Source organism: Melospiza georgiana, chromosome 4 (genome assembly GCF_028018845.1).
Source record: "Melospiza georgiana isolate bMelGeo1 chromosome 4, bMelGeo1.pri, whole genome shotgun sequence".
NCBI classification, from domain to species: domain Eukaryota; kingdom Metazoa; phylum Chordata; class Aves; order Passeriformes; family Passerellidae; genus Melospiza; species Melospiza georgiana.
In genome coordinates this window covers 42,131,982-42,159,304 of record NC_080433.1, presented here as the reverse complement: position 1 = coordinate 42,159,304, position 27,323 = coordinate 42,131,982, and the positions used below count along the sequence as shown (strand labels likewise).

The window sequence follows — 27,323 nt, the reverse complement described above, 5'->3', positions numbered from 1 at the left end:
AGATGGAAAAGGAAAGGGCAAAGGGAGTTGTTTTGCTGTGGGAATGCTTCTGTCTCTGCAAACCTCTAAGGCTGGGCTGGCAAAGGACTCCTGCTGGTATCGGTCATTCCTCTACAAGGTACTTTGCTGACTGGATTATGCGGGTGGGGGACATTGCAAGGATCTGACACACTCATGCTACTTTAGAACTGCCTACCTAATGGGTAAAATTGTTTTTGAAAGTATATATTTACTTAACATATAATTTTTTATTTCATATACTTATATACACTTATTTCTTTTTTCCATTATTGCATTGGCAGATTGTATGAAAGAGAAGGTTGAAAAACATTATAGAGACAAGAACAGCTGAAAGAACTGCAAATATTGTGTGGGCAAATACCAACAATTACTCTATCCTGGTTCACAGACTTGCCATAAATCTAGAAGAAAAAAAATTCACTTTCCTGAAGACAAAAAGAACATCTGCTAGACCACAAGTTGGGAGACTAAGAAGAATATTTCTATTAGGTATCCCTACAGAAATACTTGGTTGACAAATTAGTCATTATAAATCTATTTTGCATCCTTTCTGTATCTGACTCACACAAGGTATCTGACAAATGCAGAATCTTTGCCAGATATCAACAGGCACCAGCAAGTGTTTTTGTCAAGCCATCTGCAGGGCTTACTGCTTTCAATTTCCTTTATTTTTAGGGGGTGTGGGACAAAAGTATGTTACAAAATCCTCAGCATAATGAGAAAACACTGTTTTTTAACATGCAGCAAAACAGCTCAAGGAACACTCTTCCCAGTCATGCTGGGACAACAAATCTGGATTCTGAACACACAGCTCTAATTTCATGTTCCTAATTATAAAGTTGGATAACCATCAGTGATTGAGCACAAACAAGTTACAGATATTTCATTTCATGTCCCACCACTGAACTGTCTATTCTATTGTACATACTGTACATGATTTGCTTTTCTCCAGCTAAATTAAGAGAACCACAGAGTGAATGTCCCAGTGAACAATGCTAAATTTAGATTATTTTTTGTGCTGCCTCAAGCTTGTTTGCAACAAATAATCACTTCTGTAACTTTTGCCCTTTTACAAATTATATTGTGTGAGATTATTTAGCCCAAGACTGGTTTATGAGCAGTAGTTGCTCACTACTGTGAAGGTGGTGAGGCCCTGGAGCACGTTGCCAGAGAACTTGGAGATGTCCCATCCCTGGAAGTTCAAAGTCACGTTGGACAGGTTCTGAGCAACCTGCTCTAGTGGAAGGTGCACCCACCCAAACGGTGCTATAATTCTGTGATTGTTTCAAGTATCAACATGGATTCAAGCTTTGAATTCCGTTGTTTACACTCTGAATACAAAAATATTTCTTTTGCATCTCTAAAGCAACTTTCTCTTGCGTCCACATGCAATTGGGAATTTTGTACTGTGTTTTTTGCTGCATTACCTAAATATTCTAAAGTGCACACATCAAATTTTTGACTGAAGAATCATAAAATAGAGGTGACAAGAGGGTCAAATTCAATATAGCTTGATATCTGAATGTTAACCACTTTCCTTTCTGGTCTTTGTCTAGATACTGTTGACAGTAAAAGGATTTTTCAAGAACCATCCATCAATTAGTAAATTGAAACTATTTTCACCTTTTTAATCACTTGTTGAAAAAAAACAACCACCAAATTAACTTTAAATCAGTGTGAAGTTTAAACAACCAACTTCCTAAAGTATTCCATTGAGTTCTTTTCATTGAAGACTAAATAATCTTTTCAGTGGGTTTTTTTTCTTTTCTTATTGCTATTTGGTACAAGCAAGTTTTCAGAAATAGTATTTCTCTTTTGAGACCATGATAATTGATAGAAGAAGTGGTAAAAAGTCTGTCTGAAGTATTACCCTAATATTTTGTTACAAGAGAAAGGGTATAGCTAGTGTTGAGAGAAATAGATGAAAACATAGAACATTTTTATTGTTTTTCACCTTGCAACAACAAAGAAATTTAAGTTTTGAAGTCTAAGATTTCTGACTGAACTCAGAAACTGCTACTCTGTGCCTTTGATGTATTTAAATACAAGGCCAGATGGAAGTTTGCATGGAAAAAGACTGCATGTTCACAAAGGGAAGGGTAAGATTATGTGAATGAGTATTCTAATCTTTTCAATACTTTCATTTTGCTTTTTGTGTGCTCTTTTACAAAGTAATGTCAAGGGCAGAATTTAACCTGTATCATGGAGTCAGAGCCTTATGTGTCCTCTAATCCAACAGCCCTTTTATTTTTACCTCCATGTTGACATTCACAGTGAAATTACTCCAAAATATTCCAACTTGATTTACATGAAAAATGACCATGAAAAACATGTACCATTTTACCAAGCATACATGCTCCCTGTATGGGATATGTTGATTTCTCTGACAAAGACATCACAGCTGGATGAATATCACTAAAAGAAATCTAGAATGCACACTCCACTGCAAATCAGCACCAAATGTGCTTACCAAATTTCTTTCAATTTTATGTGTTCAGAGCTTTTGAAGGTCACAAGACTACAGAAGTGCCATTGTGTCATCATTGTGCTTGGAAAGGGCTGTGTGCCCTTGAAAGAACGACACTCTGTTATTAAGCTTTTACTGCAGGACGGATTTACAGAATTATCAATTATCATTAAGGACATAGGTTCCTTGTAAATTAGGCAGGCGGTGTGGTTTTGAAATGAAGCTCTTCAAGCACTCTCCATTACAACAGAAATTATAATGGCACAAAATTGTTGGTGGAGCTCTGCCTCACTGCACCACAAACGCACACTGAAGGTCTCTCACAGAACTAATTATTTTTGTTTCGTGTGGCTGCATTTTAAATCACAATGTTAGAACAGCTGTGAAAAATGAAAATCCAGATGAATATGAAAGCTCTATCAAATTTCCACATACCACTCCATTAACTGAAAGCAGCTGGTCCCCACGTTTGAGCCCACCATGCCTTTCTGCCACTCCTCCAGGAATGATACGAGAAATATAAATAGGTGAATTTTGTTCCTTTCCTCCCATGACATTAAAGCCCAGGCCTTCCTCAGTCTTTGGCAGCTCCACCACTCGCGGGTGTGAATGGCCTTCACTCGCAGCAAATGCAGCAACTGTTGCCTGGAAGAAAAAAATGATTGATTTGGCTATTTAAGGGTAACAGTGATAGACACTTTGTTGTTCATTTGCAGGAAGAATTCCTGCCTGTGAAAACATTTCAGGATCTTATTATGACATTCTCTGATTACCTGAAAATGTTTTAAAAACTAAGTTCTATGCCAATGTTTTTTGAAATAAAGGAATAAACAGAGGAACAAATAGTTAGGTGACTTGTCAAAGATAATACAGAAAGTTACCAGCAGAGCCAGAAGCAGGCACCAGGAAGCCTTACTCTGTGGTGATGCCCCCATTTATGATCATTAGTGCATTTCTTCTTTGCCTTTTCACAGGGAGAAAACTTATCCCTGTGGGATAAGATAATGGGATCTCTAACGTGTTCCTAGTTGAAATTAAGTGGATGAACTGAATTTTTAACTCTCTGCTTTGCTTTCAGAGTTATGGAATTATTTATTTCAAATTCTCAGATTATATTATTAAATTAAAAGTTTAGTTTATAATCTTTGTGAAGTCTTTGAAGTCTTGCAAACTAACTTCTGGAACAGGAATAGGAAGTTTATATTATATAATTCTGTCAAAACTTTTATGGAAAAATTAAATCTTAAGACAACAACAGATACATAAATCAATTACGAAAATCTAGATTGTTTAACTTATTCCAGGGGAAAAAAAAAGAGAAGTAACATACTGTAAAGCTTGCATCCAAGAAAATATTACATTTATACTTGATTTTTCTCTACAAGCATTTTCTTACTTATTGGTCTTAATAAAACATCAAATAAAGATTAAGAGAATATTTTATCATTTTTAAGATGTGTTCGCAGTTCAAACTGCTTGAACAATTTTGCATCACACTAATATTTTTGAGCGTCCTAAATGCTTATTATGCTTAATCGAAGCTAGTGGATGATGTGATATAATGGATCATTCCAAATTACATGTTTTTGCACATGCAGAACTTCTCATCATGCATACATATTATGTTAGACATGAATGCACTAGGAGAATGAAATGCAGACAGCCCAGAAATAACCAGGAAATATTGCACTATTGAAACATTGCTCTGTAACCTGCTGTTCTATATGAGTAAGAAATGAGAATGGGAAACACTAATTGGACTTCTCCCCATTTACTAAATAACACAGCAATAATTTCTATGTTTATCTGCAGTGTAAACAAATCAGGATTTCATATACACATTTCTCCATATAGAACGAAAGATCTTGCAAAATTTACGTTGACCATTAGCTTTCAATCAGAAGGTTAAAATAAGAAAAATGGCCTACAGAAAAGAAAGTCCCATTTAATATGGAAAATGAGCTGCAATTTAGAGTGTATTAGGTTATTTGTTGCTATTATAGAGCTTGCTTCCCTAAAATACTCTTAAATCATTTTGTAACACACTCCCAACCTTCCTCTTCTGATACAGCTTTAAATTAAAATCTCTGAGCATAAATACTTAATAGTAAGAGATCTTAGTTCCACTAGGACTTCAGGGAGTTTATGTTCACAGGAATGGGACCATAAAGAAGTATCTCTAAAAAAGATTTACGGGTTTTGCAATTTATTTTGCATAGAATCTGTTACACCACATAAAAGACAGTGTTTTGTGCAAAATGATAATGGAAAAAAGAAAGCCACGGTGGACCCCCTGGTTTGGAAGCATCTATTTTTCTGCATGTTATGAAATACAGAGCATATTTCATACTGGCACATAGAATGGGTTCTTTCATGGTTGTGTGAAATCCTTTATAATTTCAGCAGCAGCAGTAACATAGCTATCATTGTCTTAGGATATAAGAAAGGCAGGTCCACATGGACAAAGAGACTGTATTTTATTAAAACAGGCAATGTATCAGAAAAAAAGCCCCAGGCTTACATTTAGCTGTGGAGTCAATAAAATGTTGATCAGGCCATTTCTGTCACTGTTCATCCTTACCACTTGCTCAGTACCTACAGTTCCCATTAGTTAAAAGGGGAATTTTGATTGTTTAGTTTCTACATCCCAAATAACTGTGTCCTCTCTGGATGAGATGTATGGGAAAACAGTCCATTAAAATATTGGTTGTTGCAGGCAGACTGCTATAGAAGAACCAGTAGATTTGCTTTTGCAAAGCAACTTTTCAAAAAGCATCATATTCCATAAAATCATTCTCTTTTCTTAAGCTACAGAAGCAGCATAAAGGTTGAAATTTTCCATTATGATTGTTACCTGGGAAGTAGCACTGGTTCTAGACTCTGGGCTGCCACTGATGTCTAAATTTTCTTACAGTGTACACACGAATACCTGAAACACACACGCGCACAGTCAATTACTGGATCACTTTGGTACCACGTATCTCAACAGCTGCACGTATCCTACCTTTGCAGTGGCCCTGGCTCGGAATTCGGGGCAGCCATTAACAGTTATGGTTTCATGCATGTATTGATACACCTAAAATATTCATGAAAACAAAATGAAATTAATTATAGGAGCAAAACAAGGACTTTATTTTAACCCAGATAAGGAGAGTCCCTTTCCCTCAAAGAACTAATGTCCATTAATGCTGCATTCATGCAATCACATAGTAAAGTGCCAGCTAAACTTGAGCAGGCTTAGGTTAACAGAGAACATCAATCTGTGTTTCTCACAATAATTTCCAAACTTAACTTTACATCTTCCAACACAACTCCCTTCCATTCTCTAGCAAGTAGTTTCCTAAAACCAGCTAAGTTCTGTTTTCAAAAATTCGTGTTTTCAGGCAACTGACTTGAATGCAAGTGATCTGAACTGACTTGAGTGGTGCCTCAGCCTCCAACAATGACTTCTTTGGTCTCTGAACTTTCTTATGAACTAAAAGACTTAGGAAACTGATTTAAAAAAATATGTAAGCTGCTCAGCACACAGAAGAAGAAAAATGCTACTCAGCTGAAGAATGGAAGTAAAAATAGCACCGGAGAAAGGTGACAGTACTACCTTCCAAATCAATCAAATATAACTAGGAATGTGAAAAGGGTTTACAGTCTGGTAGGTCTGGTCGGACATGATCAATGAGTAAGATTATCCTTTAAAAAGAAATTGTACATACACATAAATTACATAAAATTGCAATGCCAATATATATAAATTTCTGCAATTTTTTTTTCTGGTATACACTTTTGGCCCACCTTCCCTGATCCTTAAGTCTCCATTTTAAACATCTCCAGTAAAGAGAAAGGAAAAGGCTTTGTCTTACATTGCCTTTGTTCTCTAGATTTGTCACACTCTCAGAGCAAAAATAACAACCAAAGCTTTGATACTAGCCAGTTATTTTGAAAGCAAACTTAAAAAATAAAAATATTTACATATAACATACAGAAAGTTTTTTGGAAAACAAAGGTGAATGCAAACAAACCAAACCTTTTATTTAACTTTCTTATAAAATCAATATACTTTAAAAAAAGTTGCTATATGCTACTGATTTACTGTGGGCATTTTCTTGACCTAATTCATCAGAAATTTTGTCATTTCATATGTCCTGTGACTCAGGCTCCACTTCTCATCAGAGAGAATCTTTGCTGGTAAAGTATGTCAGTTTTTACAGCAATCTCCTTAGGTTCCTTGAGGAGTGCAGATTCAAACACACTTTCAAAAATAATTTTATCTTTCACTCATTTGCTGATGCTTTAACACAAGTGCCAAAACTTTCTTCTTTGGTAATGTAAATGTTAGTTTGTTGGAGAAGTACTTAGCTGACCTACAAACAATGGCTTTTCCCATTGATAGACAAGTGTTCCCCACTGCCCTGTCCTGATGACTTGTTATGCAGTACCATAAGGATGCATCTCTCCACACTGAGCCTGTTAATATGAAACTTAACACACTGACAAGCATATGCTGCAAACATCCAAACAGAATTAAGATTTGTGTCTCATTTCTGATTTCAGTGGACAGACATACTGTTAATCAAGCAGTCTTAAGTAGCAAAATGTTTGGGGGATGACTTATCCCCAAACCTTTTTTCTTGGGGTATCATACATAAGGGAAAGGCGAGAAAGGAAAGGAGATAACAAATGCAATACATTTCAGAGATCTAAAATACGACAAACACTTCCACAATACAGCAAAAGATTCTTTGTCTTGACTACTGACAGCACATATGTCATTCTAGAACTGAATTCTGGAATTCAGAAAAAAGCCTGGGCCAATGAAGAAAACTGAGACAAGGGGATCATGCTGAAAATCTTCCTGCTTTCTCCATTTGAAATGAAATCTTGCTTCCATTGGGAACATGGACACTGACCACAGCAGAAACCAGGATTTTGCCCTTACTTGTAAACATTTGGGAAAAGAAAGCTCTTTTATAGTCTCTACAGGATTTCTGGTTTCTTATGTCTTAGTACTGGATGATACTGTCATAAAAATGGGTTGAGCCTACATACTCAGCATCATTCTGCACTGATCAGTTCAGTGTTTATTGTATTATGCTGCAGGACTTATTATTACATAAGAAGAATTACTACGTTATATAAGAAGAATAATTGTGTGTAATTGCAACAATGAGTCATTACATTGTTTTTTCTTCAAACCCATAGTGTACTGAACTACTAATAATGCTGTATTTTCTTCAGGTTCCACTTCATCTTAGAACATGACAGCAGATTGTACATATTGTTTTTGCTTGCACAGCTTTAAATGCTATGGCTTGCTAAAATGTCTAAAGGCATATATTTGAATATTGAACTATTATGACATTAAATTGCTTCAAAAACAGGTCACAGTATTTCATATAAAGGAACAGTTACTAAAAATTATTTAAAATATTCATGACTAAGCTCAATAAACACAAAGGTGAGCATTCATTTCACTGTTTGTTGGGTTTGAAGTCATATAACTTCCTGTTGACTGCATCCTACCAATATCTAGCTGGTAGACTTTTTTAATATCCAGTATCCTGGTAACTAATTTGTATACTGGTGAAAAAACACTCATGAGTATGAGATCAAATTAGTAAGATAAAAAATAATCCAGCAGCTCAAAAACTTCTGGAAAAATATGAGCAATTGTGTTATATAATCCTTAGGTAATTTTTAAATGCTAACAGATTAAAATGCTGTTCTGCAAAGAGTTATTAGTGATTGTGGTATCTATACCTCAGTTCTTACAGAAAGAGAGTCCTGCATGTTAGATCTCACTGTATAAGCAACAGATGCAACCAGTCTTGAATATTTGCTTGAGGCATTTGTAAATCAAATTATCCTATTTGACAGTTAAATAATCCTGAATGTAATTTGAGTGTAAGAATGATAAAACATATACACCCACATAACTTTCTTATTACTGAGTCAGTCTGACAACCAAACACAGATTAATCGTACCTGTTCCACCAAGCCCCTGAAACTCTTGGTAGGGTTCACATCTAATCAGGGTCCATCCTTGCAGGGCACTGGAGTCCATAAACAAACGTTGTTTGTTCTCCTGCAGACACACTAAGCCCTTTATCTATGCTGTTCTCAGCACCACCTTAGCCATGACTTTAGCACAACAAATCCATTCTGCTCCCTCTTCTGTGTACACAGAACACGTAAACTGAAAATCTCTTTGTTCTCAGACTGAGTAAGTTGGTATTTAAATCATCCTGGTATGAAATATAGCTTCTTGTTGAATCCACTGTATGTGATAAGTAATTGAAATGGATTTAAAAAATATTTTCTTTCAATCCCTGCTATTACCTATACATCTGATTATATTTTTAACATATAACAATTCTCCTGAATCCAATGATGTCATCCTTAAGCTGCCTGTATAAGATTTACTATAGTTTTCTTAAACAAAATATCAGTCAGTATAGAAAAAGACAAAGGCACAGATTTTAATTCAAAGCACTTGAAAATCTCCCCTGTAGGATATTTACAAAAGAAAACAGTGATTTTAAAACAGTGATCTTTGTCAACTCCGACAGATGAATCATTTTGAAAGATATCATTGGATAGTATGATTGAGCTGAAGAAAGAAAATTAACATATTACAGAGTCACTGACTGGTTGAGAATGGAAGTGACTCTGGAGGTCATCTCATTCAACTGCCTTGCTCAAGCAGGGCCACCTAGAGCCAGTTGCCCAGCACAGTAACTAGTTGGTTATTATATGTTACTAACTTGAAAAAGAGCATATCTATTTTTGTATGTACAGCTATATCTTTTTTGAGTGTCTGTAAGACTACACGGGTGTTTAGTAATATTATTTACTGACAGACTCCATAAAAGCCTGATGGTCTAGTGCCTAGGGAAAAGAGCTTCCATGATTAATTAGTAATAGAAATTAAATTACAGGTGAAATGTCAATGATTCAAGACACAAACCTGCAGCTGGAAGGTAAATGGTAATGTTTCAGATCATTTCTCTCCCCCAGTGATTTCTACCAAATCTGTGAGTGTCTGTGTGCTGAATGTTCATTGGGTAAAGGCGTGCTGCAGGCAGGGGTTTGTTCACACAGATCTCATTTGTGCTGTGGAGCAAGACATACTCAGCTTTGTTTTCTCTTTCCTGTGGAGCACAGAATACAACACTCCCACCAAGCAATACTCCTGAAAGCATGAATACAGATCTCAGACTTTTTCAGCTTCTGCAGGTAGTCTCCTCAGACATAACCTGAAGTTATTCTCCCACACTACTCAAAGATTACAAAGAGAGTGCAGGAGGTAAATTAGAGCTAGAAAATTTGAACTTGGAAGTGAATCCTCCTTGTACTGTGTCAGCTCTCGCAGGCACAGAGAAATGCACATTTTATTACCTCTCCCAGCAGGAGCTGCAGTGAGTCAGATGCAGCAGGTATTATTGTTATGATGATGGGCCTCACCCCCACGCATTCAGCTGGGAGGCAAAGCAGCTGGTTTAACATTACTGGAGCACAGGAAGGGGAACAGCCTTACAGGTACTTTAGGAGCTAGCTTCTTACCAAAAATTACTCCATACAGACTCATAACAAAGCAGGTTATTTAGGGCTTGGCTATTTAAGTCAACACAAAGCTACAGAAGGTCCTGGAAAAACAGTGCACTTAGCAGCCTGTTTTGCAAAGGTGTCTATAAGCAGTATTTCTCTTTACAATCAGAATGATGCAGCATCTTTTCTGATTAATTCTCTAAGATAGAATATAATTAAACAATTTTATTCCATTAACGTCCATAAATGGTATTTAGTGATTCATCCCCTGATGAAATATGTAATTCTAAGTACAACTGTACCTACAATAATGATGCTCAACTTTAGGACAAGCCGATCTGAACACTAAAGGGCAGAGGTATGAGGCAGAAGTCATTTTACAGCAATGAACAGGTGCTCAGAAACCCCCCATAAACACAGAGTACACTGCAATTCAGACCTGTGATGTAGCAAGTCCAGATGGAGTTTTCTGAAACTTCTTAGTGTGGAAGTAACCTTTTTTGAAAATGTTAGAAGTTTCTTAGCATAAAATCATAGATGTAAGTAGCAACAATCAGCTGTGTTTCCAAAGTGCCTGCAGTATGATAATAATAAAAAGACATAAAATGACTCCTTCAAGAACTCACAACCAAAATAAGTGATTCAGGTAAATCACAGGTAAGCAGGTAAAAGAGTGAAATGAAGAAAAAACCCGCAAAAAGACCGATAAATTATGTTTAAAATATATATTGGCATCATCTGGGTTTATCTCCTTCACCATATTTTTTGTTGCTTCAAGTGTAGAAAAGAATTGCATCTCTATTTTTGGAAGAAGACCTTCAAGGAAGGGAAGACAAGAGCCTGACAGACAGTACAGAGGGCAGAGTTAGCATGAGAATAACCAGAGCAAGGAGGACATAATTGGTTTCACTGCGCTCCTGTAGTCATGTCAGTGGAACAGTGTACATGTGTGCATCCTTGCAGAACTGATGCTAAGCTATAAAAGAGAGAGATTGTTATTTACTTACACCTCACTACTATGCCTCTGCCATCAACCAGCTAAATCCCTATCTTCCTAATTGCCTTTTTATGTCAGACAGGATGATAAATATTTTTCCCTTCTAAGATGTCAAGCAAAAAGAAGTATCTTAATTAGTCTTTTACCATAGTGAGAAGAGCAGAAGATGCTTTATTCAGCACAGTTGCTGGCCTCTCTTCTCCCCTCTTCTCCAAATCTGGAGCAGGAATTCAGTCTCCTTCTACTTGGAGACCCACATTTAATTTCACTTGATGCATGACCCAGTCCTTGGGGCAGGCCAGGAGAACACCCAACCTTGTGACTGGGAGAAGTTACAGAGAGAAGGTGCACTGGAGAGCTGCAACCCCTCCACGGTGGTGCCTGTGAATCCCTTGTTTCTGAGAGCAAATGCCACCTGCAGCACAAACTTTGTGTCTCTCCCACTCTACTTTGTTTTCATAATTTTTGACTCTTTCACATTCTGTTTGGGATTTTTCCTTACACATAACCTCTTGCTTATATTTTCCGTTCTTAATCCAACACATTTATGTCTGTGGAAAGAAATGCATTGGTTTGTATGCCTGGACAGATTCCCCTTAAGCCATGCTTCAGCACCCAATTCAGATCAAGCTCGACCACATCAGTGAGCAAGGCTTAAATGCTGCAAAGGTTAGAAGAGACTCTGGTAACCTCTTGTACAACATAAACAATGGAATCTTACCTGGTTATATTTTACACCAATCACCATTTTTGCTTGAACTACAGACTTTCCAGAGCTCAATAGTTTTCAAAATTTCTGCCCCTTATGGTAGACTTTCTGAAATTTCAAACAGTATTTGCCTTTCTAAAAAATTTCTTACAAACAAATCTAATTATCCATCTAAGATGACACCTGAACAGATGATGACATAAAAAAAAGAAAGCATGTCAAACACAACTGAAAATGTGTATATTAGCAGCAAGGAGGTATGCAGCTGACCCAACCACATTTCCTCTTTCACAATTCCTCTTTCTTAATTCCTCTTTTGTAATGACTTTTTGCATCTGAAATCTTACTCAAGCTCAAAACCAAAGCAGTGGAGCACTTCCATTCAGCCACAGACCTGTGGTAGCTCAATGAAAGTGGAAAATATCTAACGACAGTGTGTGAAGTTTTGTATCTCTTGAATATCAGATGGAATTTCTGGTTTTGCGCCTGTATTCTGCTTCTTAAAAAATCATCTCATGTGATAAGCATGCCTGGGAAAGCACATTTACATCTTTAAGAGCATGTTTTCTCCAGAACTATATATATACAGAGCTATAGCCTCTTGCTAAGATACTGTCCTAAACACTGTCATACACCATCGTTTAGAACAGTAGTTCCATTTGAAAGTTGGAAGTAGTTCCATTGGCAGTTGAAAGCAGGCTGATTTTCTCTCCTATCAATCTAGTTGACTCAAAAAATATTAACATTGTGTTAATAGCTACTTTTATCTTTGGCAGTTAATTTAAAAAATTGGGGAAGGGACTATTCTGAATGACTAAAGAGAATTTGGTAACTGTCTAAATAGCAGTGCTTGTGAGGGACAGACCCCCACAAAACCACTGGTTGTGGGAGAATGCCATGGATGCGATGCATACACACCACAACTTCAAGTTTACAATAAACTTAGATTCTTCTTAAACAAGATTGTTTGAGCAAATGAATCACAAAAGCCCATTTTGTTATAGGACTATGACAGGCGTTTGAGTAATCCAAAGAGAAGCAGAATTAGGCAATCTTACACCCAAGATCACAGTGTATATTCTGTACATAATCCAGTCTGCCCCTGAGTGCAAGCTGACGAAAGCTCTTTTGTCAATGTCAGCAGGACAAGTCAATAGGTACCTGTGAGTACAGAGAGCTTGAAATGGCTGGAAAGTTCATTTGAGACGAAGGCACGTGATACATTACTGTTCTTACTGGAAGCACTGACAGGCCTGTATTATGTAAGTTGCTGCTTGCAGCTACTGAATTTCGACAACTGAATTTGAAAAAGCTGCTTTGTGACAACTAGTCTGTATTAATGAGCTATTTTTATCAGACAGAATGTGGTCATTCAAGGTTGCTGGCATTCTGAATATTTTCACATGATAAGCTCTCATTACCCTTTGAGCAGTTACATGATTGCATTGGAAAAACCACCGGTGTCTATTTTCAAAACCAAACTTTGCACTATTTTCACAATTGTTGCATTGTTCCCTTTCCATGAAGTAACACAGCATGGATGTTGCCACATGATGCCATAGGGATGCTAACCCATTAAAAAGCACAAACCTGTAAATGAAATTCAATCTTGTTTAACAACTTGAGGAGATGAGACAGTTTTAATTTCAGACCATGTGTAAGAAATATTATGAATGTTGTCTTTAGCATTTTCATTGAGGATATTTTATATAAATGTTCCTTCTCTAGGGGATGGGGGCTATGGAGGAAACTAGGTCAGTTCCACCAAAGTGAAAAAAACTGATCTGAATACTGATGCATTATTAAGCTGTCCTTAGGCAGTAGATAAAAAACAGCATGGGCCTGAGACATTGTTAAAAATAAATTAAGGATAATCACTACAAAGGTATAATATTTTAATTTAGGGTGTAATACTTCATGAAGGCTCAAGTTAAAGTGGAATTTTTCTTTTATTTTTTTGTGTGGAAAACGGTGGTGCGCACTCTGATCTGACAGTATCTGTGGTGACCAAATTCTGGTCCCTGAGCTCTTGCCATATGATTCTGAGTCTGTCCAAGAAACAACCCAACAGGGGTTACAGGCTGGGGCCAGAATCTCTTTCCTCCCTTATGTGTGAGCAGAAGTATGTAGCAGATGTACCCGAAAATGCACGCTGTCACATCCTCTGCACATACTGGGTGAGTCAATTGAAACACGCCCCGTGTTGCTGTTAGGATACACAAGACCTCTGTGTGCCTCCTCTTCCCTCCAATGTCAATTCTGTCTGGAGTCATCACTGACACTCTGAAGTCAGTAGGAAGTTGCTTAATACCCTTTTAAGTATAAGGAAAAATAGACTTTCATTTGCAAGTAAAAACTACTTATATGAGGTACAAGAGAAATATACTTAGATCATTTATTTTATTTCCTAGAACAGTCTTGCACACTGTTCTATATTCTGCTCTAAGTCAATGGGAACTATGATATGGCATCTTTAAAACAGTGTTACAGGTGTTGCAGAAACTGTATCCTTTGCAATCACTAAACCTTGGCAAAATACAGTCCTAAAAGTCTCTTCTGCTGTTTCTACTGCAATATACTGGGATAAAAAGAAATACCAACATGTGTGATTAGTTAATTCCCATAAGACCACTTGGGATTCACAGCCTATAATTTACCGCCCTCTTGGATCTCTCTGCCAGTTACTTTTGAGTTCAAAAATACACCAAGCATTAATAAACACTAATAACCTCCACTTCATCAGTAAGTTTGTATATGCTGTTGAGGCTGACATAAGCAACAGCCATATTCCAAACTTTACCAGATTTGTCAAAACCTTGCCAAAATGAGCACCTGGATGAAACATGACATCATCATGCAGGCTCATTTCAAATGTTCCTATCAAGCTGAGAAGACAGGGGGAAGGAAGGAAACTATTGATGCTTCTTGTTTTAAAGGACAACAAAAATACAGATAAAATAGAGTTCTAAAAGAGTTTTACAATTTCTTTTCTTAAAACAATGGAGATTGAGCAGCATTTCTCAGGAGTCTTATCAGTGACATCAGTTAAGTAGCAGCAGAGGGATACTAAGGCTCCACCAAGGCAAAAAAAATGGTGCAGTGGCTTCCAACAATCTTTCACTTATTAACATTACTCGGTAGTTAAACTGCTGCTGATTCCTCTCAAGAGGAAGAAGCAGGCTTGAGATGAACTGCAACAGAGGCTATTCTGTCTATTCTGAAGAGTTTTATATAATCAAATAGGATACTGCAATAATAAACTAAAATGATAATGTGAGCAAACCAAAAAGATGCTGAGATGCACCACACATGTGCCACTGGAATTACCTTCCATAGCACATGCAGCTGCAGCTGTGTGCCAAAATAAGAACATCACCTGAGCACCACTCAGTTTTGGTAAATAAGATACAGCCCCCCAGATAAACTGTACAAGACATGTGATTGTTTTGAGTCTTGCAGGACTCTTGAAGCACTAAAGTATTTATTTATCTGTTGTAAAAGGCACAGTTACACAAGTAGGGCGTAAGTATAATTACATTTATAGCCACCAGCCAACTCTAAAAATTGATCTTTAATCAAAACCAGTGGGAGAAAGCATCCATTAAAGACCCACGATACAGTCTGGTCCCAGAATCTAGAGTAATCCATCTGTGAAATCTATGTATTTAGCTCTAGGCAGATAAAAAACCAGGTGACAACAGCAGCTGTTTTAAATCTCCTGCAGTGAAGTCATGAAAGTGGTAGGAACTTAGTAATTGCACAGACACTAAATAATGCCTTCTCTCAGATGATGCCTGGGCAGCTTGGTAAATTCATATAATTGCCATTAATGAAGGCCATCTGCTGAGTTACAAGGTAATCATTTCCAAAAGTTCTCATTCATGCCATCCAGGGCTTGTGAGCAACAGAGTAATGCTTCATTGTTTTTCCAAACTGGAGTAATTTCTGATTACATTCACCCTAAAAAATGGCATGTTTTAACACAGTAGGGTAATTAAAACTGTGTGTACTGCTAACTTATGCTTTTCTGCTGAACTTCCTCAATGCCTAATCCAGCATGGTGGCAACACAAAGAGCAGACAGCTCATCTTTAGAAACTGGATTTTTTTATTATCTAATAAACATAAATTACAAATCCTTCTTTCAACTCATCATTATGAGTACAGTACCTACAACCAGGAGGCAGAAGGCAAAATTCTGTAAAACATGAGTGAATACATTGCTACTGTGCCATACCATCATATTTGAGACAAGCTAAGTAATGGCCTTTCCTCTCAGGGATGGAAGTAGTCATTTAGCGGGAACTTATTATTTTATGTGGCTTTTCATCACTGGGACAGTGGAAATGAAAAAAGCATGGAAAGGTACAGTACAAAATTCTTGCAAATGCTATACAGCCCCAGAATTCAGGTAAACTGAACTGGTTTGGCTGACATTATAATCTACTCAAATATCTAAAAAAAGATAAAATAACAAAACTTTACAATTAACATCCAGGAATACAAATTTTATTGAAAACTTACAAATAAACCAATGCATAAACCTGCAAAAATCTGAATTAAATTGGTGAATTTGCACAATTCCATATTTGCTACAGCATGAGTCTTAGTACTAAACTAATGGTGCAGTGATTCTGAATAAGCTATCAGGAACACTAGAACAAGTTATAACAAGGTATCAGATTAGCCTAAGGAGAACTGCTTCCCAGCCAGTCTAATGAGGCATCATGCTAATACAACCACACTGGTTTTGTGACCTGAGGTAGAACTCTGAGCTGATAAATCTCTGTCACTTTACTCCTATGTGTTGTCCTATTGCCCTTTTGTTTACTAATTGCCTTATTAGTAAGTCTGGCATATCACTCCTGCTCAGTCTGACCAGCACTCTGGTTTGCACGGGCAAATGCGACAGCAGGGGATCTTTAGCTATCAGGCTTCCCACTGAGCTTTAATCACAGTTCTGTGCTGTGAATTATAGCTGTAAGTCTTCTCAATACATTTTTTCCCAGGCTTGCATCTTATAATTTAAAAACTTCAAACGCTGGGCTTGCCCTGTGGAGATGACCAGAATTGTATTTCTCCTCCTGTAACAGATATGCAGCTTTCAGCAAAAATAAAGCATGAAGACAGGGCAGAATTTGGATTTGGGGGCTTACCTTGGTGCCAACTGAGAGAATTTGGCCTGCTGCACCTCCATTTTCATAAGGACTCATGAGGCAGAAAACAATGACAATCTGCTTTCAGAGACTAGGTCTGGGATGTGGAGTAACAGCATTATATTGCAAACTGAACAAATAAATTTTAAGATTATTGAAATACAATGAAAACAGGTATTTAAATGACTCCTACATTAAAATCTTAAATTAATAATTGAATAAAAGAATAAATGAGGATTTTTGCCTGAGTCCTGCTAATATCCAGATTGTTGTATTCAGTAGAGCCCTGTAAAACTGGAGTATACAACCACACTAGGACATCTGAAGTGAATGAACATCTAAGGGTTCCAGCCAGCCTTCTGTTCTCACACATGGCATCACTGTATAGTACCACCAGATCCAGTTTTCACCACCCAGCAGCCTTCTTCTGGTCCCTTAATATTTGCAAAGCCACATATCAGGGTTAATAATGGAAAGTATGGGTGGGCAGCTTGAGGAAAGGATCAGATAAAAAAACATTGCCCATCAGCAGCACTGGGATTCTGGGTGTTCAGATCATGAAGGCATGGAAATGAAACTAGTAATTAAAGGAAATAATTCCAAAATACTGACTAGGCTTATTAAACTATACTACCTAATATATAATAAAACTATGATTTTAATACTATACAACACGTGCAAGGATATCTCTACAGTAACTAGGGAGCATCAGGAGCTCGTGAAAAATATGGGTCAGTGTTCTGCCATTGCCATTTTTATGCCTGTAAGTCAAGAGAAGTCTTTAAATGTCCAGGATGCTCTGTTTATATTTTATAGCAAGATTAAAAAAGTTTTAAACTACTGACATAGGAACTAAACTATTTTCAAAGACAACATGCTTTCCCAATGACTAATCTCATACAAGATGGACAAGATTAGAGTACTTTGTCCTCCTTCAACAGTGACTGAATCCTACAGATTTGCTTTTCTGTGATGACGTGATATTTTGGTGGGAGTCATAACAATATAAAATAATGGTTACTTTTGTGTGTCTGGTTGCCACATTTTTATCTGATTCATTTTGGCATTGATTCACCTTGGTATTTCCTAGTGAGATCTTACTTCAAACAATATCCACACAGAAAAACTTAAGCTTTAACCTTGAAATAAAAAATTGAGTAGCAAAGACAAGCTGGGAGAAAAACTAAATACACCTGAATATTATATATTTAACACACAGAAATGGAAATCAGGGAATCAATCTAAAAGAAAACTTTGCTCAGGAGATTCAAGTGTTTATTAAACTGTACTGTTATTGTCCTGGTTCTTGACCACCAATTATCAGATTTTAGCAGTAAATGAAATTCACATAGCTGCTAAGGCATGTCACTTTTTTTTTGCTGATGATCCACGATGTTTTGCTCAGCTTTTTATTCTATAATCTGTGCCCACAGGTCCTTAGGGTTTCTTGCCAGACCAGAAATTTACCTTATCTTTCAGTTCTTACAACTTCCTTTTGCTGACTTACAACAATTAAAGTAACGTTATCAGTTAGGTTGTCTAGTTTTATGTTGCATATGAATGTAACTTCTCAGTAGCTCAATTGCATTCACTTTCAAAGCATTTTATTTATTCCAGTAACCTCTTGGAAATCAGATGACTATAACATAGCAACAGCTTTAAATAAACAGCAAAAACATTTAGAAGGGTAAAGGACTTAATGGTGTAATGGGAAAGATTTGTGCAAGTTTTATCAGATGACATAGCTATAGAAGACTAATTAATCTTCATGTAGCTAGGAAGCTTTTAAAAGAAGTAATTTTAAAACAAAATTATTTTTTTCCAAACTGACTTTCGGTATGATCAGACTTTGGTTAACTTGTTTTCTGGTCTAGGAGTATTCAGGTGAAAAGGAAATACTGAGGCCATTATACACTTCAATTATTTCCATTATTTTCAGAGCTAATCCATATTCCTGCCTAGTGCCAGACAGAATATTTCAGTTGGTGGCACTTATATTTAGCTAAGTGAGAACCATTAATCACCATTTCCTAACACAGCATCCTTGAAAAATGCTAAAGTACTTCTATTTAAATTTCATTCACTCAGTCACTTTAAAAAAATATTTCTATGGAATATTAGTGTAGAGATTTGAAATTTGATTTACTAAATAAATTCCCATAAATACAATTAATTACAGCCATTAGATAGATTCCTACACATTAGATAGGAATGTATGCCATCTAATATATTTCATACTTTTAAAGGTTAATGGGTCATGAAAGTAACCTCCTGCTTCTGTAGTTAGCTCTACTTGTAGAACAGACAGTACTAACATTTAGTTAGTACAGTGCATATTGCATTTCATCTTTGATCCTTTCACCTACCCTCAGCCCAACGCTGAGTTTCTCTGGGACTTATTGTAACAATCAAACTCACTGGACAGTTAAGTTTCCATAATTTCTTGGAGTGGAAAATGAAAATTTTTATTTTACAAAGTTCCTCCACTATGGTGTTTATAGGACTACAAAAGTCAGCCTTAGTCTCTTTTACTAGATTTTCTGATGAAAGAAAGTAAGGCTCAGATCTTGCATTATAAAATGAACACAGCACACTGCAGATCTGAATATCTGCATATATATAAAAAGCAGCCTCTTTCAGAATTTGCATACTAACACAAAGCCTTTCTCCTCATCCCATTTTGATTACTCCTACCTACAGCTCACACCCGGTCTGCTTCACTCCCACTTTTCTCATTATTTCCAACTGGCTGCTGTGCATTCTCTTGTAATGTCAACAACTTTTCTCCTCCAGTCTGTGTAGGCACTAATAAAGAAAATTAAAATCTAGTCACCACACTCTCACATCTTGCACTAAGGTAAGAAATGACAAACAACTGGACAGAGCATTTGTAGAGAAATTTCTGTGTAGCCTTAGCTATCTCAAACGCAAACACACTCAGAAAAATCTGTTCAATAAATTCCAGTGTACATGAAGGACAGACAAGAAGGGCATCCCTGATTAACAACACAACACAGCTCAGATACCCTCCCAGTCCCTCTTGCAGTGCTTGGAGATGGCTGACAATGTAATATGACCAAAATATTCCATGCTTTTATAATATTATTTTATATAGAAGCAATTATTTTCTAAGTTTTCAAACAGCTCTTCAACTGGTAGGAAAAAAGAGAGTTACAGTCTTCATATTTGCCAAGGACTTAATGTAGATGAAAAGAGCAGCCACGTGTAGAACAACCTTAAGTACTCACAATGTACATATGTCAATCCTCCCACTCTCCTAAATGAAAAGATTTATTATTGGGCCTTTTATATTTGAAATTTTTTTCCTAAAAGAAAATTTACACACGTATCAGAGAATGGTACAAATTTTTTGGGTGTAGAAATTTTGTTCTATGCTAGTGATATGTTAGAAAGATGATATACAAGCTTAATAAGAAATACATTTTTTTGTTTATGAAGTTGGCAGAACTGTTTATTCATAATCACTCAATTCTTGTGTAACAACTAGCTCCAGTGACATGCAGATTGTCTTTACACAATACTCTGTAAAGTTCTTTTGTGCCACTGAGATGATTTTGTCAAGATCTACTTTCAGTTCATTGAACTGAGAAAGCGTTTTTCTAAGCCAGCTTCCTTGTTCTTAAATTTTGCTTTTGCTATAACTGTTTTCTTGAGACTAATATAAATTTGTTTAAGATTTCACTGATGATGCTGCAAAGACTCAAAGCTGCCTTTAACAATTGGAGTACCAGGCTCTGCTATCTGAAGAAAACCCAAACAATCCCACAACTTTTCTATGTTCTGTAGTTACTTAAAGAAGCATTTAGTTTGCTTAAATGAAATGACTAGTCAGAATGTCAGCTTTTGAGGGTACACAGTGCCATTATTATTGTCAGGGAACATTATTTATTATTTATTTTCAGGGAACACTGTTCTCTTTAAAAAGTCTTGAAAACTGCAATTTAATTAGGTGAAAGCCTCTCTCTGATTCTCACACTGAATAATATATTCCATAAAACAAAGTGTGTGTTCCATTTTGCTTATTAAACTGATGTCTGCTCATCTCTTTTTTCCTTTCAGCCACTCAGCAGTCCACTCAATCAATCTGCTCCTGTTGCTTAGTTATCAGGAGCTCAGTTTTGCTACCATTGAGGGAACATGAGATTCCCCACTGATTTCAGCAATGGATGATTAGGTCCAGGCAGTAGACAGACAAACTGAAACAGAAGTTCTTACAGGTTTTCTAAAAAGATGTTGCCTTCATTAGGGCACTTAGAGCTGCTTCTGTTCGGCAGGCTGTGTCTCCTTGGTTTAGAAGGTAAAATATCTGACACAACGTTGTATTAAGCAATGTTTTCTTTCTAATAAACTTCCAACAGAAGTGTTTGTTGTTTAACTGCTTTAAAGATACTGCTTGTATGCATGTAGAACTGTGGTGCATCTTCTCTAGGTTGACTTGAAGAAAACAATTACTATTCATTCATCTATCTACTGTTGGGCAGAGCTTAGGAAGGCCCTGACCAGAGTTGGTAGTGGAATGATCACAGTTCTTAGCAGTATGACAAGAATTTCTGACATGAGATGCAAAGCCCACTGGGACCCAACCACTGATTTCCAAGGCAAGATTCCTGTCAGCTCAGTTAACTTCAGCCTTGCCCCTTTTGGCTGTCAATGCATTCTGATTTTATCAGCATCTCCCTATGACACACCTGAGCTCAAAGGAGAGGCATCCAACCTTGCACTGACCCAGACTGGCATGTCCCCATATCCCAGCACAGTGCTGTACAGGCTACCACAGACCCTCAAACAGTGAGGGCAGAATACTAAAGTACTAATTAATCATAATCACCCTTTCTCCTCAGCAAGGCTGATTGCCTCAGCCCTGATGTCTTGCTGATGCAATTGTTCTGTGTCTGCTTTTCAGTAACTTCCACACTCTGCACAGTAGCAGGCAGCTACAGACACATCTCACATCCATCATCCTTTATACAACATAGCACTGAATGGCAAATATGCTTTTCTGTACCGAGGAATGTTAGTCTGAGAAATAACTATAAATCTCAAATTCATACCTCTCTGATAGCTGTACAAAACTCACTCTGCAACACCTTCTTTAGAGACTGTAGCTTGTGTACTGGTACTTCTCCAGATTCCTGCAGTTTCTCCAGTAACTCAATTGCTCTTGCAACATCTGAGTAGGGAAAAAAAAAGACATACGGGTCAATATAAACATTGTCGAATAAATTACTAAAAAGGGCACACTGTCATTTTAAATTTAAAATCAGCTTTACCTACACATACTGTATTAGTCTTGTGTCAGACCAGACTTTGCTAGGCAACAAATACTGCTGTTGAGAGATCCAAATCCCAAAGTACAGACAAACCATGCACACACACGTACAACAGACAGAGAGGTTCAGTCTTAGCAGCAAACAATCTTTGGAACAAAGGTACAATTGAAAGTGGCTAATCTGTATTAGAACTAAAATATTTCTTACTTTCTGCGTAAGAGAAAATGGCACAGCAGAAACATAGGGTTTGTTTTCAGAAAATCTGAAAAAATGAAGCTGTGTTTTATGTAAGTACCCTCAGGATGACAATGCCCAAGAAAAACCTTTCTTCTTATAATTCTAACTAAGAACGATTTCTAGAGGCAGATAAAGTCTGCTCTGGAAGAATGGGAAGTCTACTAGAGAAGAGTAAATGCAATGTTCTTGTTTAGGTCTCTAAAGACCTGATCTATTACACAAAACCTGTATAACTCATAGAAATACATGGAGAAATAAATACACTAAACAGGGTTTTTTGTGGCCTGACTTCTCCTTAAGCACCTCTGTATTGTCAAGGGAAATATCAAAGTGTCTCTGAAGAGTAGTCTAGGGGGCTTAAGCCATATTGAATGGTGAGTGGGATTCTGGTCTGGCTGAACAGTACCAGTACCTTCACTCAAATGTTTTCTCTTTAACACTAGTTCCTAATTTACACAGCTATTACCAAAATACATAAAAAAACCCCCAAACCAACCTATAAGATGCTCAACAATCCTTTATGGCTGGGGACACATAACTATAAGGAATAGTTATGGAGAGTAGCCTACTCAAGCAAGGAACACACTGTCTTACATTATGAGTGAACTGAGCAAAACACATCCTGCTCAGTCTTCAGGATGACAGAGCTTAAGCAGAGGGGATTTTCTCCTCTGCCACTTCATGGCTGCCTTCCAGCTTTGCCTGTAAGTTTGCCAGTAGAGCTGAACCTGGCAATGCTGCCATCTTGACTCTGTGGCCATTTTCACATCTTCTTGTGTCTTTTGCACAGCCACCAGAGCCATTACTGGCCAGTTACACCACTGCTAAACACAGCTCTGTATCCCAGTGAAGAAATTAATGCATAGTATTTGATGATAAAATACTGTTTGAGGCTTTTTAATTCTGTGTTTTAAGTGCAGGAAAAAAAACCCAAAAAACACTTCTCCCTTCAACCACACAACTCCAGAATTCCTACAATGTCTAGAAGCAACCTTATATAATTCTCCTTTCTGATCACAAAGATCGTACTGTTCGTGACTGGGAGATTATCCTAATTGAAACAGTTCTTACAATCCTTGGCTTGTAACTGAGCTATACTGACCAGATGTCTGATGCAATAAAGACATGAGAAATCTTCTGGAAATAGAAAAAACACATGACAGTGGATCAGATGCAATAGGAAAAAAAAATCATAATAATAAATTTGTGTTTATCAGAAAAACATTATTATCCACTGCATCAATTTCTCTTTTCCACTGGAAAAGAGTAGATGACATCTCAAAAAATTTACAATGTAATTAAAAGAGGCAGGCAGCTAGTCAGCATGGTAGCTGCTGCCTTAGTAGATTAACAAACACCTAAACACTTCTGCAGCTTTTTTAGAGGCCTCTGCCAAAAGACAGTTCAAATTATGAGAGGAAGCATGGCAGGAAGCACAGCGTTTCTTTCAGGAGGATGATCACTTAGTGGGCTGTAGCTTACATGGCAGAGCAGTCTTGGAGCTCATAAACCTTCAGATGAAACTAACCCGACCCTGGATTCAACAATTGCACCTGAGCTTTTGCTCCAAGCAGAGCTTCACCTGCTACTGGGCACCCAGTCCATGTTACCAGATCACTGCTGTATCAAGCAAAATAGCTCTAAAAAACTTATTGAAGTAATGAACAGAAAGCTAAAAGGAGATCTGGGATAATAAGACCATGGAATCAAGAAAAAACTAGATTCTAGAGAGAAAAATATGACTGATAAGAGTGAATACATTAAAGAAGATGGTTTTAGGATTTAAGTAGCAGTAAATATATTTGCAGCAAGAACTATTTCAATAGAGCGCAAAAAATGACAAAACATTAAGTAACACGGAATCACAGAATCACTTAGGTTGGAAACCTAATATGAAAACCTAATAACATTTTTGATGTTCTCAGTAATAACGATGTTGTTACAATGATTTTTTAATAAAGCTATTGAATGATTTGCCTTGGGATTTTCTTTATCTGCCACACAAGATGTGTAGCTAGTTAAGTACTGAATCCAGACTCCCCAATTATTACTACTAGTTTGTGTAAACTGATATATCAGACAGCACAAAGTAATTGTATCATTTATTCTGAAGAAGCTTGAACAGCCTACCATACTAGATCAGATAAAGCCTCTGTAATTCATGTGATACATGACAGCTATTGATAATCTAAATCAGACTGGGATATCTTATCCAGTCCAGTTCAGCTAAGTTTTGGACTGTCTTTGCCTCTCAACAGGTATAGCTGTAAAAGATAATGCCAGAGATGGCAGATTGGTTGCTATTTTGCAGTTGTTTTGAAGTGTCATCACCACATCTGAAAGTTCTGGGAAACAGCCCACATTTCTAAAGTCCTGAAATAAACTATATTAAATGAGAAATTTGTAATGATTGGAAGAAAACATAAAAAGCTTTAGGTACATCAATCAATCTAAAAGAGTTAAGTACAGGCCTAAACATTTCCCTAGGGCATAGGTCAGACTCCAGAAGATAATGAATCACTTTTAAAGTGATGAGTGTTACAATACAAATGATAAATTCATTTTCTGGTTGAATAGTCTAGCATGGGTGTTTACTATGTAGCCTCATAGGCAAAACTGGACACTAAGTTGTCATTTGCCAATACTAGATTACTTAACTTTCTGACTCAGAAGTGATTGGAGGTAAATAAAAGCAGAATATCCCCAAAGCATTCTGATTTTTCACACCTCTAAATTCATTCAGCATGCTAAAATACACGAATGCTGATGCCCAAGTTCTTGCTTTGATTTATTATTCACCTATCCATTAACAATAAGCAGTCTTCTTTCTCTTGTCACCAATAGGCCCATAGTTTGCTCTATTTGGCAATGACTTGTAGGATATTGCTCACAGAAGAGAGAACTGTATATGAATTACAGGAAGAAAATGAGGCACATATTTAGGACCAAAGCTGTTGGTTATCAGCTGATGCTTTGTCAAGGGCAAAATATAACACTTTGCACAAAACAGCTTTGAGCCAGCTAAAAATGTAAAAATGTGAGTGTATAAAATATGACCTCATGAAATAGACTGTATTCCTTTCCATTAATAACTTTGAAGGGGAAACTTTAGGACAGGTAGTAAAGTGAAATTTAACAGTGCACAAGAGTTTAAGTGATGCACAGGCTTCTTCCTGATGGTTCTCTCAAGGTGAGCTCCAGCTACAACTGGAGTAAGTCTTGCTCAAAGTGACATGACTTACAATGAGTAACACTTTGAAGTTACATTAAATAAAGCATATAGCAGGGAATCTGCCCCTGTTGAAATCAATTAGAGAGTACTGTCATATATTTGACAAATACTGCTAGGGTAATTTTCTTGTCTCAACCCATCTTTGCTTTTAAATCTAACTAGTTTTGTTTGTAAATGCTATCACCAATGATTTGTTTTTAAATACCATTTTCTTACATAGTTGTGTGTCGTCACATTTCTCCTCACAGAGAAAAGCAAGGCAATCTTCCCAAGAATATTTTTGGGATTCACATACTCTGAACCTCAAAGAATGATCAAAAACAATTCTTATCTCATTTGCTGTGCCTGTGTTGGTGCAAAGGTAGAATGCAATATGGAGACTGTTTACCCAAAGTGATGGTGTTTTGCTTCCTTGGCCTGTCAGGGCCAGCGCGCGTGTGTGTGTCGGGACGGTCGGCTGACAGTCATGAGATTCAGTGCAGGGGAGTGCAGTGGAATGCTTGGCAGATTGAGTTTAGATGTAATGCAATATAATGTAATATAGAATAATATAGTATAATAAAGTAATTAATTAGCCTTCTGATAAGATGGAGTCCTCCTCATCATTCCTCCTAGACGTTGGGGGAAAAATATCTACTATAGTTGTGAAAAGGACAAACGGATGAAAAGAGTGTGTGTGAACTTACATAGATATGTGTTTAAAAAAATATTGGAATTATGTTAAAACTACTTACTTTTTATCTCTGCTTGTTTCCTTTGCCCTCTCTTGGGCAAAGAAACTTACTTTTGAAAAGGATTGTTTTGTGTACTCTCACACATTTTCCAAAATATGAACTCCATTATATTAACATGCAACTTGTGCTGATGTGGTTATTGTTATTTCCCCCATTCATCTCTCACAAATTGGTAGGAATTGACTGATGATGCAGGTAGAACTATTCTTTTGTGTTCTATGATATATACATCTTAAAAGAAATATGCACTTACTTCCCCCCCTTACTAAATCCAATTCTCAGCACACGTTTAATTTTTTGCTTTCTCATACATATGCACAATTCCTCTCTCTCCCATTCTGCTTAACATTCATTCCTCTTTTTTCTTCTCATCATCATGCTTGCCTACAGCCTTTCAGGAAATAATACTCTTTCAGTGCGGTGGGTCACGTTATCAGTGGAACACAGAGAAGGCAGGGAGCTGTGGGTGGATGGAATGTATTTTATCAAGTGCACTCATGAGAAGAAAAGCATGACTCTCAGAAAAAAAAAATATCTTTGAGTGTTCTTTCTGTATTTTCATTTGAATGATGTTCCACTTGCACTGCTAGCAGGACTGAAGCAGAAGATTACTATACAAACCCTTGGAGAAACCACTAGAACCTGGAAGTAGCAGGATACCATACTGCAATACAAGTGGAACATTGTATAGATCATGTATACATATATACACAGCTGAGTGCAGTTGAAAAAAAAAAGGTCATCTGGCTTAGTTATCTCTTTGTTTTGTTATATATGGTTTTCACTTGCTGGCTTTTGTTCACTTGTACTGTAAACTGATGGCTTTTATTTGCTAGACATTTAAAAAGCAAATGATTTTTCTAAAGCAGCTTTTACAACTTGAAAGTAAATTATGAATCCAGAGAATGAATCCTGGCTGGCCTGAACTTGGGGCTCTT

General features: G+C 36.9%; 1 protein-coding gene across 2 annotated transcripts in view; it reads right to left on the bottom strand.

The window, feature by feature from the left end:
* LIN7A (lin-7 homolog A, crumbs cell polarity complex component) overlaps positions 1-27,323 on the bottom strand; it is a 46,722-nt gene that overhangs the window by 5,231 nt on the left and 14,168 nt on the right. For both annotated transcript variants that reach the window (XM_058023091.1, XM_058023090.1), the window contains exons 2-4: positions 21,964-22,082; positions 5,493-5,564; positions 2,924-3,133 (exon numbers count right to left, since the gene is read on the bottom strand). In XM_058023091.1, the coding sequence (XP_057879074.1) occupies positions 2,924-3,133; positions 5,493-5,564; positions 21,964-22,082 (401 nt within the window). The remainder of the gene's footprint in view (positions 1-2,923; positions 3,134-5,492; positions 5,565-21,963; positions 22,083-27,323) is intronic.